Below are 17657 nucleotides of genomic sequence, written 5' to 3'. Positions count from 1 at the left end.
CCAGTCTGTCCCCTCTCCCCACCCCCAGCTCTGCGCAGTCATTTCACCAGTCTGTCCCCTCTCCCCCCCCCAGCTCTGCGCAGTCATTTCACCAGTCTGTCCCCTCTCCCACCCCCAGCTCTGCGCAGTCATTTCACCAGTCTGTCCCCTCTCCCCACCCCCAGCTCTGCGCAGTCATTTCACCAGTCTGTCCCCTCTCCCCACCCCACGGTCTGCGCGAGGTCATTTCTACCGAGTCTGTCCCCTCTCCCCACCCCCAGCTCTGCGCAGTCATTTCACCAGTCTGTCCCCTCTCCCCACCCCCAGCTCTGCGCAGTCATTTCACCAGTCTGTCCCCTCTCCCCACCCCAGCTCTGCGCAGTCATTTCACCAGTCTGTCCCCTCTCCTCACCCCCAGCTCTGCGCAGTCATTTCACCAGTCTGTCCCCTCTCCCCACCCCCAGCTCTGCGCAGTCATTTCACCAGTCTGTCCCCTCTCCCCACCCCCAGCTGGGGTTCTTCCAGAGGCAGAAACGGAAGGAGGAAGCGGAGCAGGAGGCAAACGGGAAGGTGGCGGAGGAGCGGTAACGCAGACTGCAGCCCGAGACGCGAGCTGGCACAGCACTCAGGGACCGTCCCAACCAGAGCCCGCAGCAGGCTCGCAGACAGTTTGAGAAGTGTTCCACGCACTGGTGTACCTGCCCGTCAACAATGACTCACAACCAATCGCAACCAAACTCCGCCTTTGCACTGTGATGCCCAGCTACTCGCCACCTCAGGACCAATCAGAGTCCCCTGTCCCTTCACTGTCCCAGTGCTACAGTCCCCTTGCTAGTGCTGCTTAGATGGTTCAGCGCGCACTCTGTCCTTTCCGGGTGTATCCAGCAGCCATCCTCATCCAGAATGCGAACTACTCAATCATTTGGTTATTTTGAGAAACTTTGTAGAAGTATCTGCACTTACCCCAAAATGTACCAGAAATCTGCCCAGAACATTTTCTACCACGGTATAAATAGTTTTTTTTTCTTCAGAAACAAAGCGGATGCACTGATACCAGTAGGCAACTCCATTTAGTGGCTGACCTTATCAGAGAAGGACTGACATCAGGCAACGGACTGGATGCCTCGGGGTCCACTTAGAGTGACAGCCGTAGAGGTGACAACAGTGGCCACAATTGCTTCAGCACACAGGAAACCACCAAAGGAGAACATGCTGGAAGTATTTCCATTGTCACTTCCCAGGGGTACTGGCATCTGGATATAGCTTATACCGTCATCTGCAAGCTCACTGTGTTTTATCGATTCTCCCAGAGACCAAAAGTTTTAATGTTTTCTTTATATTTTATAGATCAAATGCTTAATATTGATGCACTTTTTTATGTTTTATAAAGACAAACTTGAATGTTGTAAATAGCCAGGTACCTTTTTATAACAGATATCATTGTGATGTACTCCCACAAGGATTGTGGCATTACCCTGTAACTATAGCAACAATGCAGAACTAGTTTCTTTTCTGACACTTTCTGTCCTGACATGCTTTGCATCTCAACAAATAGCCTTGGTGAAAGGATATGCACATTGTACAGTTCTGTCAGCGAGCTCTGTTCATTCTGCGTGTGCTGAATGGGGGACTCACCCGGGCTTCCGCACGACTACAGCAACGAAGCTGGACGTAATTTAACCGTGAAAATGTGTCATCGTCTTGCACAGTCAAAAATCACTTAAAAGGAATCCAGATATCTCACACTTCTATTATTTATCGATCAACAAGGAATGTAAATATGTTAATGATTCTGAATAAAAATGTTCCAGGTCTCTGGTTACTGAGTATCTTGGAGTGCAAAGTCCATTTCTCAAATTCAAACTGCAGTGGTGCACCTCTACAGCTGTGGCAAGGACGTACAAACGCCCCGCCTATCACTGGAACCAGACGCCATCAGGCTTGTGTAACATGTGCTGTGACCCTAAAGTGTGTGTAGTGCTGAACAACCGCTGGAACCTGCAGGTCCACTTAACATGCACCATGTCCTGCCTGAAGTCACACAATCACACACACTACCAGTTACAGCCAGTGTGTCTGCCACTGTCACATACGCCTACACAAGGAGATGAGGATGAATATGGTTTGGATTCTGAGGCACAGACTCGAGCACGTGAGAGAAACAGCAGGAACAGGATGAATCCGACCGTAGGCGTGACACTCCAAATGCTGAACACGGGCGCGAGCAGGGCTCAAACGCAGCACTGTCTTTTCCCAGACCGCGAAACCGAGCGCAAATACGAGCCGTGCCAAGCGGGCGAGGAAAAGGCTCTGTGGCCACTGCGATTCAATAAACATTTTTTTCAGACAGGCCAGTAAGACGGCGTGCCCATCTTCCAGTGTGGGCTAGCTGCTGCAGTACAGCCTGCATCCAGCTGTCGGGCCGCAAAGCATCTGAAAAGCATAAATCAAGAGACGTGAAGGAGGCATTCATTTTCCACCTTTAATCTGATCATTCGTTAAAAAAAAATAGTTTAAAAAAAAAAACAACATAAAAACCCAGACAGTAGAGTACACAGGTGAGAATGAGAACCGCCTGGACAGAAAGACCCTACATTCACGCCCGACGGCCAGCATGGTATGTGCAGACCGCCAGGCTCCTGTCCGCTAGGAGACTAAAGGAAGGATGATGGAAGACAAACGTTCCCTACGGGTGGCAGAAACAGCATCCTGAATAAGGCCACCCACAGGGGGGCACGAGCAGTGAGAGGGGGGCACGAGCAGATTCGGGAAATTTCTAGCATAGTTCCAAGACGCGTCACCCACACACGTCTCACATGCATGGTACAAGATTAAAGGGAAAACAAACAGAGCACATTCCAATGCCAGAATAACAGGCACATCTCACCATCGTGTATATACCGGAAAAATAATAATAATCTTGGCCTCCTGCACAGATTTCCTTTTTTTGCATTTCAGGAATGCAGTTGATTTAAAAAATATATTCTTAAACTTTGTTTTAAATAAACATCTTAAAAATATCTGTAATTATGAGAAATAATTCCTATTGTAAGAATAAAGTGTAATCCAGCATTAGTCTAAAACTTCTTCCTCAGTCTCAAATGTTGGTTGGTATCAGCAATGCCTCTTCTAACATAAAATTTGATTATAACCCTTAAAGCACTCTGGTTTTCACCGTTGGCAATACTCTCAAAAATAATCCAATACTCACAAATATACATCTTTATGGCAACAGAACAGACTAAAAACAAAAATATTTTAAAAAATACATACATCACTCAATCTTGCCAATATGTATCGATCACAGCTTTAAACTCATAACCATTAAGACAAAAAATATTTCTCGGTCTTCATAAGTCAGCTGTGTTCATAGCAAATGTGTACAAACCAGAATGACGATGAACACAATACTGCATTCATGAGATTAGAGTACCTTCTGAATGAAGCAACGATTCCCCCTGCTAAACTGGACTGTCTGCATTCCTACAGAATGGGCAATCAGCCCAGCTCACACACCATCTCTCTCTGTACTCAGCGTCTCAATGCCACACACACACACACACACTAACAGGGCCTGCTGAAAACCTCTCATTCCACTGGGTTTGTTACTTTGTCATTAACACAGATCGGAACACACACCGAGGTGTGTATCTCAATGTATAAAATAGCTGAGGCTAAAAATTTTAAGCCCATGTGCCCTCCCAGGAACAGAATGTCTTCCTGCTGGTGCCAGTTTCCCAGCCTGGGTTACAATCGTTCAGGTGTTAAAGCTGTTACTGAGATTTCTTTGGGATGCCCTGCCACAGTTAAAATGATACAGTCAGTCCAACACTCCCCCCCTCTTCTCTGCCTCTCAGAGTTAACACACACCACTCAGCACACTAACGTGAGCCAGCACTGAAAAGCACACGCCCATTCAGAAAGTGCCGGTACTTACACTTTCGATTTTACAACAGGAAGGAACAAAACCCTTCGTCACGTTCCACGTTCATAACATCTCACGCCATTCAGAATTTATTCAAATAGCATTGTCCCCAGCACCATTCAATTCGTTAAAAAATGCTAAAAAAAAACAAAAAAAAAAAACAAGTTTGGCTGTGTGTCAGTGGAGCTCCACAAACTCCTCCAGGGTTTTGGGGATCTGGTTGCGGTAGGTGATGTGGTGCTGCCGCACGGCGCGTGCCGCCAGGCACTTGAGGCTCATCTTCATCTGAGTTTTGAGCAGGATCTCCGACACGCCGGTGGTGCTCTTGTCCAGCGGCGTCTTGTTCTGCTTGTTGGTCATGTCCGTGTGCGCGCCGGCCTCCACCAGGCTGATGATGATGGCGTGCAGCGTGAGGAAGTCGCTGATGGGCCGGTTGTACTGCACGATGACGTGCAGCGGGCTGTTGCCCTCGTGGTCCACGGCGTTGACGCGGGCGCCGCAGTCCAGCAGCAGCTTGGTGACCTGCGAGTTGGGGAAGCTGCACACGTCGTTGGTGTGGAAGTCGTCCACGGGCGTGCTGGAGCTGATGGCCAGGTGCAGCAGCGAGGAGCCCTCGCGCGAGCGCGGGTCCAGCTGGATCAGGTTGTAGATCTGCTTGTTGATGCGCGCGCGCTCGTCCTCGCCGCACTGCGTCTTGGTGGAGATGCACACCAGGTAGAGGAAGGTGAACAGGTTGGACTCGTAGTTGTCCATGGCGGCGTGCAGGTCGGGCTCCGGGGCGGCGCTCACGCGCGACGTGCTGCGCTCGATCTCCAGCACGCTGCAGCGCAGCACCTGCTCCACGTCGCGCGCGCGCACCGGCTCGCTCAGGTGGATCATCTGCGAGAAGACCTGGGCGAAGCGCAGCAGGTCCTTGTGCGTGTTGCGGTTGCCCCTCTGCCGCAGCCGCAGGGCGTGCAGCCACAGCCGGATGCAGCGGTCGAACTCCATGTTGTCGGCGTAGACGGCGCCGCGGTAGATGATGGGGTGCGAGACGTCGATATTGTCCGAGCCCAGGATGCGCTCGCGCACAATCAGGCCCTCCATGTGCAGCGCGTCGCGGTCCTGCCGGATGGCCTCCAGCTCCTGCGGCGTCCGGCACTCCGCCCGCCCGCCGTACGCCTCCACGGGCGCCAGCACCTCCTTGGCCATCACGTTGCCGGAGTCCCTGTGCCGCTCCAGCATGGCCAGGTACAGGTAGTGGTAGGTCTTGAGGATGTCGTAGTTCTCGCGGTCGTTGGCGAAGGAGGCGCCCAGCAGCTCCAGGGCCTCCACGCGGCTGGCGGGGTCGCAGTCGGCGTGGGCGAGGAGCAGCTCCACCACGTCCGCCTTGCAGCTCTCCGCCGCCACCTTGAGCGGCGTCATGCCGTTGCCGTTGACCGCCATGGAGGCCCGGCCGCGCACCAGCTCCTTGACGATGTCCAGGTGCCCGGCCTCGGCGGCGAAGTGCAGGGCCGTGGCTCCGCAGTGGGCCCTGGCGTTGGGGTCGGCCCCCCGCTCCAGCAGGAAGCGCACCACGTCGCCGTGGCCTTTGTAGGCGGCGATCATCAGGCAGGTGTTGTCGTACTTGTTGGCGATGCCGATGTCGGCGTGGTGCTCCACCAGGTAGCGCACGATGTCCAGGCGCCCGTCGAAGCAGGCGGCTCGGAGCGGGGTGGAGTTGGTGACCGTGGTGTGGTTCACGTTGGCGTTGTGCAGCACCAGGAGGCGGACCACTTCAAAGTGCCCCGCCCCTGCCGCACACCATAGGGCAGTGGCTCCATCAATCACATATCTACGGAGGCCGGGAGGAACATGAAAAAAAGGGCAACTGAATATATTCGCATCATGAAGAAAATAGAAAATATTTTATATCCCAACTTGGGAAGAAGCACCCTGAATATCTGTTTTCCCTTATTTACTAATTGCGTTTTTAAATATGCCCACCATTACACACCAAACATTATCACAGCCTTTTCTAATCAGATAGGGCAATCAAAACAATGGGCCATTATCTGGACTCCAAATGCAACCCTTCAGTAAATTTGCGTCTTGTGAAGGCAAACCCTATTGCTTCTACATCATATAGGAGTTGGTCCAATTACGACGTTTAAAATAAAACACTTGCAGCCGGCCAATCGCCAAAAAAACTTACCCGTCGAATCTGACGGTACCCGTCTGTTCGGTGTCCACTCGGTAGTGGTCCAGAAGAAGCCTCACAACTTTGGCATGCCCGTTACGAGCAGCGATAATGAGGGGAGTCGAGCGCTGACCGGCGTGCTGGGTTACATAGCTTAGCAAATAGTGAGTTTCGGAGGTGGAGTGGTTAAGCAACAGGGCGGCCAGTGTCAGGACTCGGCCCTCGCTAGCTGCCTTGTAAACGTACCCGGCCAACGACTCCATTCAAGCCCACCGGTAAGTCGGCACCTCCGTCGTCTTCGCAGCAATCGCCCACAAGCCTCGCCGCGACGCAGCCCGCCTCCCATTAAAATGTCAGCACAAACTCCGGGGCTCACATGAAAATATACCGATTGCCGTCTTACCAAAAATGTAGCAAGCTGGCTAGCTAACGAGCTACCTGTTCTAATCGGAGGCCTCGTTCTTTCACAAACTTTAAATTATATAATTAAAAATAACATTAAACCATTGTTAAAACGAACTTCTCGATGTCTCTGCAAGTAATTCCACATTCAAGCTCCACTTTGTCCCTTTGTCGATGGGGAACTAACTGTTACGCTAACTAACTTAGCTAGAAAGATTAGCTGGCTAGCCAAATGATAACAGCCGAGGCAGGTAAAACGGCCAGTGAACGGATAGACGGGACTCATTCTAGTGCATCGCTACTGGATTCTTGGCCTCCCGAACAGATATAACATTTTTGCTAAACTCAACTGATCCCTCAAATGACACAGCCGAACTGTCCCTGTTCTTAACGTTATTCTTCGGTGTCAATAATATATCTTTTCACCTTTGCCACTCTGCCTACGATGACGCACAGGAAGTAGTGCGGGAATACAAAATGCCTCCGACTAGAAAACGGGCCTTAAATTTTGTTCCGGAGTGGCTGTTCTGACTTTTTTTTTAGCATTCGTTGCATCGGTGGGAGAGTGCAGGAAGCGACTGACAATGTAAGGAATCTCAAGTTCCATAATTACTCCAAAAATAAAAACATGTAAAATGTAAATGTAAAAGCTTGAGGGCTGATTTCTAAATGTCTGTGCCCCAAATGCAGTAGGCTAGGCCTTAAATCAGTGAATCCGAGTCTTAGTCACCACTAGGAACGTGCCTTCAAACGATTTTCTCGTAAAAGCACATTGTTACATTCCAACTGAAAGCGTATAATTGCAACCTACATACAATTTTTTTTAGCCGTATCCTGTTTTTCATACGTACCTGCTGTAGGCTATATTATCAGAGTAGTGTAAAATCAATTACCACAACTGTTGGCAGCATGTAATGACTTGGTCCTCTTGTTTTAGCTGTTTTACACATATGGAATTTATGCTTTTATGTTGTTCTTCGAGTGCTGATCTCTAGCAGTCAATGAAAGCATGCATTTATCTTGAACTCACGAATGTCTTCACAGTTTCGGGGCACATCAGGATTCTGATTAATTTTATAATTGACTGTAGTTTAATAACTTTCTTATTACTTGTGCAAATACAATTCTCCCTCATCTAAATTCCAGTTGTTGGTGTGCCATTCCTTTCATTATTTTCTGTGGACTGTCATAGTCCTTGTTCACAGGTGGGTAGGACCCATATCTGCCTTTTGAATATCCCGTCTGGAATGTTTTCCTAAAATACATCTAAATACATCTCATTACATTTACATCTCGTTGAATCAATTTATCAAAATAATTAATCGTAGGCCTAACAATATTCCGTTTTCCTTTGCTTCTCTAGGCCCAGCTTGCTGTGTTATAAGCCTTATTTCATTTTGACGTTGAATCATGTTCATTTATCCACTGTGTCAATCTCTGGTGCAAATCCCAGATGTAGTGAGTGAGTGGGCAGAGAGATTAGATGTTTATCTGTGGACAGAAACATTGCTGAAGCCACATGGTTTATCCAATAAAGCTGGTGGATGTTCTGTTCTGTAAGCTTTAAGTAAAAGAGGAATTGAAACGGGTTCCTTTTAAAGGATCCCCTGTGCGCTTAAACGAACAAAAACCGTAGCCTATTCTTTAGGCAACACAACTGATAGCTACGTGGTCACAATTTGGCTGTCCTTACAACCGAACTTCACCGTGCTGCAGGCTTTTTAAGGACAATTGGCGACATTAATTCCACAAACGCAGTGAGCTGTTGATATGTATATATATCCGTGACAGAGGTTGCTTCAGTAACGATAAACTGCTATTTACCGTTATGTTTACCGTGCCACTACTCTCTGATGCGTGTTAATATTGAGAAGAGGATTATCCGATCACGTATCGGAGCCTGTATTTAAAAGCTATAGTGAGGTGTAAGAGAAGCAGTTTCTAATGTTACATCCTTTTGCCAGGCGTGTCAATCTGTAAACCCGTTGTTGTGCACTGATATGCGCTACTTTGTAGTAACTGTGATCAATGGTACTGCGGGAGAATTGGGATCGGAACTGCGTTTACCGCTTTAAGAAATCGTTAACCACTTTTCCAGTTTCTGCAAACTGCAGCTACTTTGTTTTTCGTTTTTTAAGGGACGATAAATTGGCGGTCTGGATTTACTGGCTTCATGTGCTCATTAAGGTTTAAGGCTGGACTGAGACAGTCCAGGGACGGCGGCGTAAACTGAGGGGGAGGAGGAGGAAGTTACCAACCGGAGAGAATCTTCATCTTGCGACTGTCTGGAGGGAGAAAATGCAAGCTACAGTGCGGAAGCGGCAGAGTTCTGCCTTGCAGCCATCCACCTTTCACACTAGGTTTGAAGAAATTGACCTGTATTAACTCGCATGTTTAAAGTATTTCCATATAACATAGAGCTAAAGATAGACACATTTAACAATGTCTGAAGTTATGAACGATGCTCTAGAATGGATGGTCATCTGACTATTTGTATGAAGGCGCGATTTATAAAATACTGAACGTTCGGTCTCGACGAAGGTTGTTTAGCTTTTCATTATTTGCTCAGCCATAAAAAACAAACTATAAAAATCTGTTTACTAAAGTTGTTTCCCTTCAAGTATTTATTTTATTCGCATGCATTACAGTATTCCTGAGAACTGCAGTATATATTTTGTGTTATTTTTATTTGTGCGCATATGATTAAATGCCATTAGGAAATTACTGAGTATATTCAGAATTTTTCTCGAATAGCCCCCTAGCGTGTCCAGTGAAACTTAGTCCTCGGTACATTGGAGCCCTGGATTAATTTTTGGCAGCCAACAATTTTCCACGTTTATCATATTGAATATTCAGTGTGAGATATCTGTCTTGTAAATGTCAAATGTATTGGCATCAGTTTCACAGTTTAATGAACTTTTTTTCATAGAAACATTACAGTTTGCCCATTCACATCAAATAAACGAGATCTTTAACTATTTTATGTTAGCTGTAGTTGAGTCTGCTGCTAGCGAATGGTGGCTCATTAAGATCACCAGCAACTGGAATCATCTTTTCCTCCTTGAGGGCCAATGGGGTTAGAGCCCCAGAGCGTTGCATTCACATATGCGCTCACGGCACCAGCTACCTGGAAGCAGTACAGAGAAGATGATGCCCCACTCTGTTCTGACACTGCTTGCAGGCTCAGGACCACCTTTCCTGCAGGTCCCGGGGAAAAATGCGGTCGGTCAGAAAATCAAGTGTTTAAAGCTGATTGGATTGGAGCTCTCACTGCAGGTCTTTGAGAGTTGTTCGTTTTCACGGTTTGCTTTGTGGAGGGGAATCGTGGAAGCAACCCAGCTGTCAGTCAAAGGGTATGCTAACGGTTTGCATCCTTTCCCTCCCTGTCAGATAGGATAGCTCTGTGCCATTTGGATGGCAGCACATCAAGCTGTGCCAGAGATGGGGAACTGTCCAAAACTGGCCAGTCATGGATCTCTAGCTATAAACAGGAGTCGACAGGGTGTAGATATTAAATCTCAGTGAGAGATTGCCTGGTAAAATAAGCTCTTTTTTACGTTTGGCATTTGAACTGGTTCTCATGCCCACCATGCACATGAGTAAGGAAGCACATGGGTAAAGGGTGAGCAGATGGCCTAGGGAGGCGAGGACAGTGTGTAATCCGCGGCAGATATCGTGGTGCGCTGGCAGGAAAGGCCTCTATTTATGGCACATTTCGGCCCTCCTCTCTGACCTCACCATGCCCCTGCTGCGCACAGGTGCTTATTTTACACCGAAGGATCCCTGCCCAATCTAAACTGATGAATCATGGGCCCTGAATAGTGAATTCAGTCTTGTGTTTGAGGGGGCCATTTTGAAACAGGTGTGAACTGAATGTTCACGTGGTCGTGCTTTGATGTTAGCCAAGAGAGCAATAGCGAGGCAAAACTGAGTTCCACTCCCGTGACAACATTGTTATGTTTTTGTTATTGCACTCGTATCATTCACTGTTTGGACCTTTGCTTTCTCAGTTATGGCTTATACTTTGCTTATTTAAGCCTGCCCCCCTTTTCAGGTCTTTTGTAGTTTATATGCACTCTTTTGTAAAAGGTTGTGAGTTTACTGTATCGTGCTACAAAGCAAACGGCACAGAAACTATGCTGCTGATAATGCAGTACTTTAGGGATCATATGCAAAAATGATTAGTAAAATTAGAAAGACATCTGTGAGTTTCTCATTACAGCAGACATGGGTCAAGGGATACAGAATCCTCTCCGAAGAAGCCACAGTTCCATCTGGACCTGTGGTTCTACTTCACCCTGCAGAACTGGGTCCTGGACTTCGGGAGGCCAATTGCCATGGTGAGTAGAAATCTGTGGATAAGGAGGTTTGGCACTGAATTAAAGGGTGGGAGGAGCAGTGCAGTGAATTTTCAGTTGGAACTTGAGTCCATGTTTTTCCAATCATTATAAGGCAATGGCAAATAAATTGTTAAACAGTCACGTAACTGAATCTCAGATATTTTCCTTCCTCTGTGCACTTGCAGATCATTCTACCTTTGGAGTGGTTCCCCCTCAACAAACCAAGTGCTGGAGATTACTTCCACATGGCCTACAACGTCATCACACCTTTACTGCTACTCAAGGTGATTGCGGCCACCATGTAGCAGTGTGTGTAAACACAGGGAATTCTGTCTGCTGGCTCTACATTCTTTAGACCAAATGATTTGGCTGGACTGGACCTGCTGTACCTTGCAAAGAGAGAATGAATTTTCATAAACCCCACAATGAGTAGAGGTACAATGAGTGTGTAATTTTCTTGTTTGAACCGTTAACATTTGTCTGCGATTACGTGTTTATTGACCTGCAGCAGCAGAAGCTCCACAGGTGATTCAAGCCCCTGAGCAAATGTGGCTGTGAATTGTGGTGCCCCAGAATGGACTAATGCACATCAAGGAGGCCATTCTGTTTGCAGTTATGCATGCCCATCAACACTAAAGGCCAAACGGGTGTGTGGAATGGAGAAGTGGCCTTTCCATCTCTCATTATTCATGGCTGACCTTCCAAGTATAATCCCTTTCAGCCAGTAGTTTAATGGAAGGCTTTGTTTTTATTAGTTAGAAGGCAAGGAATTTGTCTACTGACATATGGGGGAACAGATCATTCTCAGCCTCTCAGCTAATTGTTTGAAGAAAAGTATCATCGTGGATGTGTGCGGATGTACGTGCGTGCATATGTGGTATGCATGCGTGCATGTGCGCGTGCGTGTGTGTGTGCATGTTCATGTGTGGTGCGTTTGTGTGTGTGTGTGTGTATGTGTGTGTGTGTTTCTGTCTCTGTGCAGCTGATTGAGCGCAGCCCAAAGACCCTTCCCCGCTCTGCGGTGTACCTCTGCATCGTCACATTCGTCATGGGCGCCAGCATCCACCTGGTTGGCGACTCCATCAACCATCGTCTGATCCTGAGTGGCTATCAGTTGCACCTGTCCGTCAGGGAGAACCCCATCATCAAGGATCTAAAGCCTGCGTCCCTGGTACCTGGTGGCCCCGCTGCCATTTCAACCTTTTACTTCTCACAATGTAGCCTGTGTGGGTCAGCCATTCTAAAACCTCCCAGTTTTTAGCCTTCTGATTCTACGGTGGTTCCATACAGACATGCACAGCTGTGAAAGGCACACTGTCACTGGACGTGAGTCATTATTAAGCTGGTAAATACAGTGCAGATTAGGCTCATTTCAAATATGTTCTGTGTTGATTCTTGTATCAGCACAGTATCTGTTCTTGTTCGTTTAACTTTGTATAAGTAAGTTTAATGTTCAGTTGGGTAGTTGACAAGTAGGCAATCAAAGCTTCACTTCCTGAACTCAGTGTCTCTCGGCACTATTTTCCACCTCTGAGGAAGTACTGCACTGACTCCATGTACTTGACCCCTGACCTTTGCACTTTGGTTTGCATTGTACGTCAGTCTTTATAGGAGTGTCTGCTAAATGCCTGTAAGGCATAGCAACACACCAGGAGTGCTTCCTCCTTCCTCATGCTCACACTGACTCACAGCGCCGCTGTTAGTGTTTCCACTAAAATTGTGTTTCCTATCATGATTATAATGTAATTCCACCTGCCTTCAGTTGCTTCTGCCTTTTTACCTTCAGTGAAATTATTTTAGCCATTAATCACTTTGCGCTACATTTTTCCGCTTTACACTGCATGGTATATAGGTGAATATGTGTCATTGTGGGGACAAGACACCAAATTAAGTCTTAAGAAAATAATGTTGTTTTGCAGAGGTCAGCTTTTTGGGAGTGTCACACATTGGTATGGAATAGATTGCAGGTTTATTACATTTCAATCTGAAGTGAAATTGTATGAATGTGTAGTATGCAAGTGAAATTAGGCCAACTTATACAGTCAAGGTGTTTCTCCGGGTCAGTTTGCAGAAAGGAAACGCGTGCCAGTCAGACCCAAGTGCCTAGTGGACCTGAGTCCATGATTTATTGGCCAGCCTTTCCCCAGTTCAGTTTCTGTTGGCAGTCCATGAAGCATGAGGAAGGAGTAAATGGATCACATGATTAAAGTGATCGATCACCTGACATTCTTCTCTTTCCCACAGATTGATTCCTTCGAACTTTTGTATTATTACGATGAAAACCTGGGCCACTTAATGTGGTAGGCACCACTGCAATGTTTTTACTTCTTTATTCTGGTGTTACACAATTAACACATGTGACACTCATACAGTCTCTCTGGAAAAAAATGTAATTGCACCAAAGAAAGTGAAGGAATACTGTACACTGCAGTCATTTGATTAGAGTGTAGGCTGGACATAAGAATGTTTGATAAGAACAGGTCATTCATCTAATCTAGGATTGTTATTCCTGCTGTGAAGAGGCAGACCAGTGCTGTGATAAAACCTAGTCTTCATCACCCTAAGGGTCTCTGTTTTTACTGGATGCACAGCCAAGCCATTTCACACACATTTAACCAATTGGTAGAAAATCTGTGTTAAAAACCTCTTTGTGTTAATAACAACATCCACTGTTGCTGAATTCTCCAGGTATGTTCCCTTCTTCCTCATCTTCTTCCTGTACTTCACTGGCTGCTTCACTCAAGTCCGGGAAGAGAACACGATGCCCCTCTCTGCCTGGCTGCTGCTGGGCCCCAGCGGCCTTTACTATTGGTCAGTCCCCTTTCTCACTTCCTCCCTGGGCTCTGCGCGTGACCCAGAGGTGCCACTGTCGCAGGTGTTGCAGCTGATGCCGGGGCTTGTAATGCGAGGTGATGCGTTAAGCTCCCATCAAAGTGAAGACAATCAGCGTGTGACGCCTGTGTGCCTGGGCATTCCGATTTCACTGTACCCCTACCGTAATTTAGGACGGCACTGCTCAACCTCACCTGGCCAGCCTGTTGCAGTAGAATTATTTATAGGCAATAAGAGAGGGTATGAGACTAATTTGATCCTCACGCACTGTGTTACTCTCCCTGGCTTTCGCAATTAGGGCTTCATTTAACAAGAAGTGACTAATAGCTTATGTCATCTCGCATAAACGTGGTTGGCTGTCATCGGATTATTGACATTAACATTGAAATAAGTTTTTTTGTTTGTGACCTCACAGAATGAGTTCTCTTTTTGTTTGTTTTGTATATGATTGCTAATGGTCATCATTGCCAGATCATTATTGTATTAAATATATCTTATATACAGTGAGCTCAATAATGTTTAGGACAAAGCCGTATTTTTACTTGATTTGGCTTGGTACTTGATGAACTTAGATTTTGAATCCAACAATTTGTATGTGGTTCAATTGCACAATCTCAGCGTTTAGTAAAGGGTATTTTAATGCATGTCGCTTTCACCATGTATAAATAACAGCACTTCTAACACATAGCCCCCCCATCTCCATCTCAGTTTGCCATAATGGGACAAATGGCTTCACAGGTGTTTCGAATTAGTCAGGTGTGTTCACTTGCTTCTTTACTGCAAGTATAAGAGTTCTTTCAGTATCTTGTCTTGATTCTAGGCTTCTGATAGCCTTTGGAGTCTGTCAATGACATTTTAGCATAAGGACCAGAGTTGTGCCAAACCTTAGGCTTACAAAAATCAACTGGAAGATCATTAAGAAAAGCTGGTGAGCTCAGTCATACGGTATGTACCTTTGTGTGTCTGTGTGTCTTTGTATGTCTGAGCGACCGCAGGCCTCTGAGTCTCCTTTCTCTGCTCTGCTTAGGTACCTGGTGACAGAGGGCCAGATCTTCATCCTCTTCATCTTCACCTTCTTTGCCATGATGGCCACCGTGATACATCAGCGGCGCAAGGGCTTTGTCCCCGACAGCAACGGCCTCTTCCTCCTCTACAGCTTTTCCCTCACCCTGGGACTGGTGGCCGTCTGGGTGGGCTGCCTGTGGCACGACGAGGTCCTGCGCAAGAAGTACCCGGGCGTCATCTACGTGCCCGAGCCCTGGGCCTTTTACACTCTGCACATCAAGGACAGCCAATAGCAAACAGGTCAGCACTGCAGGCCACGCCCATGCACCTGGTGTAGTCAAGGGGAGCAGACAAATCTCTGCAGCAAGCTAATTCCCTTCTATGCAAAACAAATGTTTCAACATCTGAAGGAATTTCTGGGCTGTGCCAAGGACACACATGACCTCTGACCTGCGTGACCTGGATGACAGAGGTCTTTGTCTTTTTTTCTTGATGTTGATTGGTGGAAGCAAGCTGTTGGTTTGTTGTCAGTATTGCACTCTGGCTGTCCACCCCTTGTCCTGGTAGTGCTTCCTGGAGGGGTTGTCCTTGTATTCTGCTCCTAAACAATGTGGAATGATGGGAAAGATGTCATCAGCAGGTTCTGCCGGCGGTGCGTAGTGCAGGGTGGGTACTACCTGTGCTGTCCTGGGACACCTGGTGCTCTAGCTTCACCCCTGCATCGCCCACTCTCTCCCATCCTTTCCTCTCTTAAAGGATAAAGAGCAAACTATGTTGTTTCCGATAGGAGCATGTACTGTTTGTAATCGCTTATTTACAGTACAAGCCTGTTCAGCAGTCTGAGGAGAGGCCAAGGGTTTCTAAAAAATGTTTTTGTACTTTCTTATAGGCAAATGTTTGCCCTTGTTTAAGTTTAATTATCAAACAGCTCCACTGCACCCCAACCCTCTATGTGTGCCCTGTTAACATTACAGTCAATCTGACTGCAGTATGCAGAGACAGCACAGCATCTTCCCTGAATGTAATGTATGTTTTCTATTCATCTGTTTTTTTTTCCTTTAACACATTTGCCTTCAGTGCAGCCAGATTGGTATAAAACCATGTTCCTATTGATGTGCTGTTTTACTGTAGTTTTACTGTTATATTTTTACTTCACAAAAATATAAACAGAAATGCTGCTCACTGTGCATCTTCCATATACAGTATATGCATTTACTGTAATGGACTCTCCCTCTGTACAGTAAGTAGATTTGATCAGGTTAATCGTTCCTGCAATGTTCCATTGTCATATTATATTTACACTGTAGCTGTCACACAGCCTCTGTCTCTATACTGACCTGAAATTGATAACTAGTAACCATAGCCGTTGTTATGCCTCCAAATTGCGCCCTTAATTACCTTGCGGTATATCTGCCACAAAATGTCCAATTAATTACGGCTTCAGATTAGAACTTAGTTTATTTCAATGTTTTCCAGTCGAGGTTCGTCTCTGCTGTCGGATGGCATTCCTCCATGTAGTAATGGCACAGTCTGTTTCATCCGTGTATGGAGCATAAGGGCATTATTATATGAGAGGGTTTAATGATGAGAGGACCCTTTAGTCCACGCCGGTTCCTCATTGTGCAGATGGCCTGGAATGCGTCTAGCACTGTGTCAAGCCTGAATGATTATTCAGGCCACTGCATGAAGGAGCACTACACATACACATGTTAAAAAAAAAAATTTTAAAAAAATGTTCTTCTCCATTATCACTCTTCTAACCACCTGCTGTGACATCGTTCATATTTCCTCTGCCCCAACAAAACCCCCCCAGTGGCTCCAAAGATAAGATTGAAGTGACAGGCTATTAGTATGATTGAATGTGATAATTATAATTTGTACAATATGGGTCTGCAGAATATTAAAATTCATTAGATTGCAATTAAATGATTAGGCTAAATTTAAATTAGACTGGACTGTAGAAAGTCTATTAAGGTTATAATCAAGGATCCAGTTAAACCCAATTATACATGAGGAATTTGGATTTTATTTTCATTTTCTGATTTTATATGGACACTTGGAGAATAAGAACCACACTTTCTCTGAAAATGGTAAGAAGTGGCTGAGGACCAATAGGAACGTTGACAGGGTCCAGGCTGAGAATAAGCTACAGAAGTCAAACAGTTTCTAGCCAGTGCAGTGATAAAATAATAAAAAGTAGAAATTTAGGCATGGTCATTGATTTGAAGATGACTTGCTATAAACGCTGCAAAAAATGTTTGCAGTATATAAAACAAAACTGGCTGACCAAATTAGTGACACCCACACCGACACATAGGCTTAGGTTGCATCTCTTATCCAAATATCAGCAAGGGTGCTGCAAGGTGACACCCTCTCTGCTAACCGCCTCGTCACCGTAGCCAGGGCACTTCGCTGTCAGAAGGGCAGGGAGAACGAACCTGGCTGCACCGTCAGCGGAGGCGACAGGTGAGTGGCACCAGGTGAGACCGCCGTCCGCGGCTTTGAGGACGATACGGCCGCAGACGTCGGGCGCAGTCAGGCGGCGAATGAAACGGGTCAGCGCTGAGACGGCGAGGGGTCGAGTGTCAGGGACAACCGTGACTGAAGCGGGTGACAACAGAACGTTCCAGAAGCTGAAGAGCTTTCATTTTCTGCGTCTCCAGGCGTAACGGGTGAAGCAAAGAATACGAGAGGCTGTCATGCATGTGTGTAACAGTCAAGTCACACTGCACACATACTGAAGTGGAGGACTTTACCATGGGCCTGCCATAACAGCTGTACTCTTACTCTAAATGTTGAGTTAGCAAGTAATGTAGCAGTCCACCCACATGCCTCACAAGTTCAGACCAGGCCAAAAGTCAAGTATATAGGTTATAGCCCGGTTAACTAAAGCTTTCAGCGTGCATAACAGACTGTTAGTTCCAGCGAAATCAGTTTTCCCTACCCATTTCATTAACCAAAATAGTGAATAATAGATGCAAAAACTTTTTGTATACGTTAGAACTTTTTGTAAATT

At 46.5% G+C, this 17657-nt stretch overlaps 3 protein-coding genes across 10 annotated transcripts in view; 2 read left to right on the top strand and 1 right to left on the bottom strand.

The window, feature by feature from the left end:
* Window positions 1-1806, top strand: part of itga11b (integrin, alpha 11b) — a 120000-nt gene extending 118194 nt beyond the window's left edge. For all 5 annotated transcript variants that reach the window (XM_064312331.1, XM_064312328.1, XM_064312327.1 and 2 more), the window contains one exon: window positions 490-1806. In XM_064312331.1, coding sequence (XP_064168401.1) covers window positions 490-567 — 78 coding nt within the window. In that variant the 3' untranslated portion in view covers window positions 568-1806. The remainder of the gene's footprint in view (window positions 1-489) is intronic.
* A 641-nt stretch (window positions 1807-2447) lies between these two features.
* On the bottom strand, window positions 2448-6325 carry fem1b (fem-1 homolog b). The gene is made up of 2 exons (XM_064312333.1): window positions 6078-6325; window positions 2448-5717 (listed from the first exon to the last, which is right to left on the bottom strand). The coding sequence occupies exons 1-2, from the start codon at window positions 6323-6325 to the stop codon at window positions 4082-4084; spliced, it is 1884 nt and encodes a 627-aa protein (XP_064168403.1). The 3' UTR covers window positions 2448-4081.
* cln6b (CLN6 transmembrane ER protein b) lies at window positions 6205-15754 on the top strand. Of its 4 annotated transcripts, none has more exons than XM_064312338.1 (8): window positions 6205-6337; window positions 8652-8824; window positions 10687-10804; window positions 10990-11088; window positions 11787-11975; window positions 13049-13104; window positions 13493-13615; window positions 14664-15754. In XM_064312338.1, the coding sequence occupies exons 2-8, from the start codon at window positions 8763-8765 to the stop codon at window positions 14932-14934; spliced, it is 918 nt and encodes a 305-aa protein (XP_064168408.1). In that variant the 5' UTR covers window positions 6205-6337; window positions 8652-8762; the 3' UTR covers window positions 14935-15754. The 4 variants fall into 4 exon arrangements, with proteins under 4 accessions (XP_064168408.1, XP_064168410.1, XP_064168407.1 ...); XM_064312340.1 differs by lacking the exon at window positions 6205-6337 and adding an exon at window positions 6912-7050 and having other exon boundaries at window positions 10690-10804; XM_064312337.1 differs by lacking the exon at window positions 6205-6337 and adding an exon at window positions 6912-7050.
* The last annotated feature ends 1903 nt before the right edge of the window (window positions 15755-17657 follow it).

Source organism: Anguilla rostrata, chromosome 16 (assembly GCF_018555375.3).
Source record: "Anguilla rostrata isolate EN2019 chromosome 16, ASM1855537v3, whole genome shotgun sequence".
Classification (NCBI taxonomy): domain Eukaryota; kingdom Metazoa; phylum Chordata; class Actinopteri; order Anguilliformes; family Anguillidae; genus Anguilla; species Anguilla rostrata.
Note: the sequence above shows the minus strand (reverse complement) of the source record. Positions and strands in the feature narration are given on the sequence as shown.

What these genes read in the sequence shown, in the direction of transcription:
- cln6b (XM_064312338.1), top strand. Translation starts at nt 8,763, where the DNA reads ATGCAAGCTACAGTGCGGAAGCGGCAGAGTTCTGCCTTGCAGCCATCC. An exon ending in CACCTTTACTGCTACTCAAG is followed by an intron (nt 11,089 to 11,786) that starts GTGATTGCGGCC and finishes GTCTCTGTGCAG; the next exon opens with CTGATTGAGCGCAGCCCAAA. An exon ending in AACCTGGGCCACTTAATGTG is followed by an intron (nt 13,105 to 13,492) that starts GTAGGCACCACT and finishes TGAATTCTCCAG; the next exon opens with GTATGTTCCCTTCTTCCTCA.
- fem1b (XM_064312333.1), bottom strand. Translation starts at nt 6,325, where the DNA reads ATGGAGTCGTTGGCCGGGTACGTTTACAAGGCAGCTAGCGAGGGCCGA. An exon ending in GGTACCGTCAGATTCGACGG is followed by an intron (nt 5,718 to 6,077) that starts GTAAGTTTTTTT and finishes CGGCCTCCGTAG; the next exon opens with ATATGTGATTGATGGAGCCA.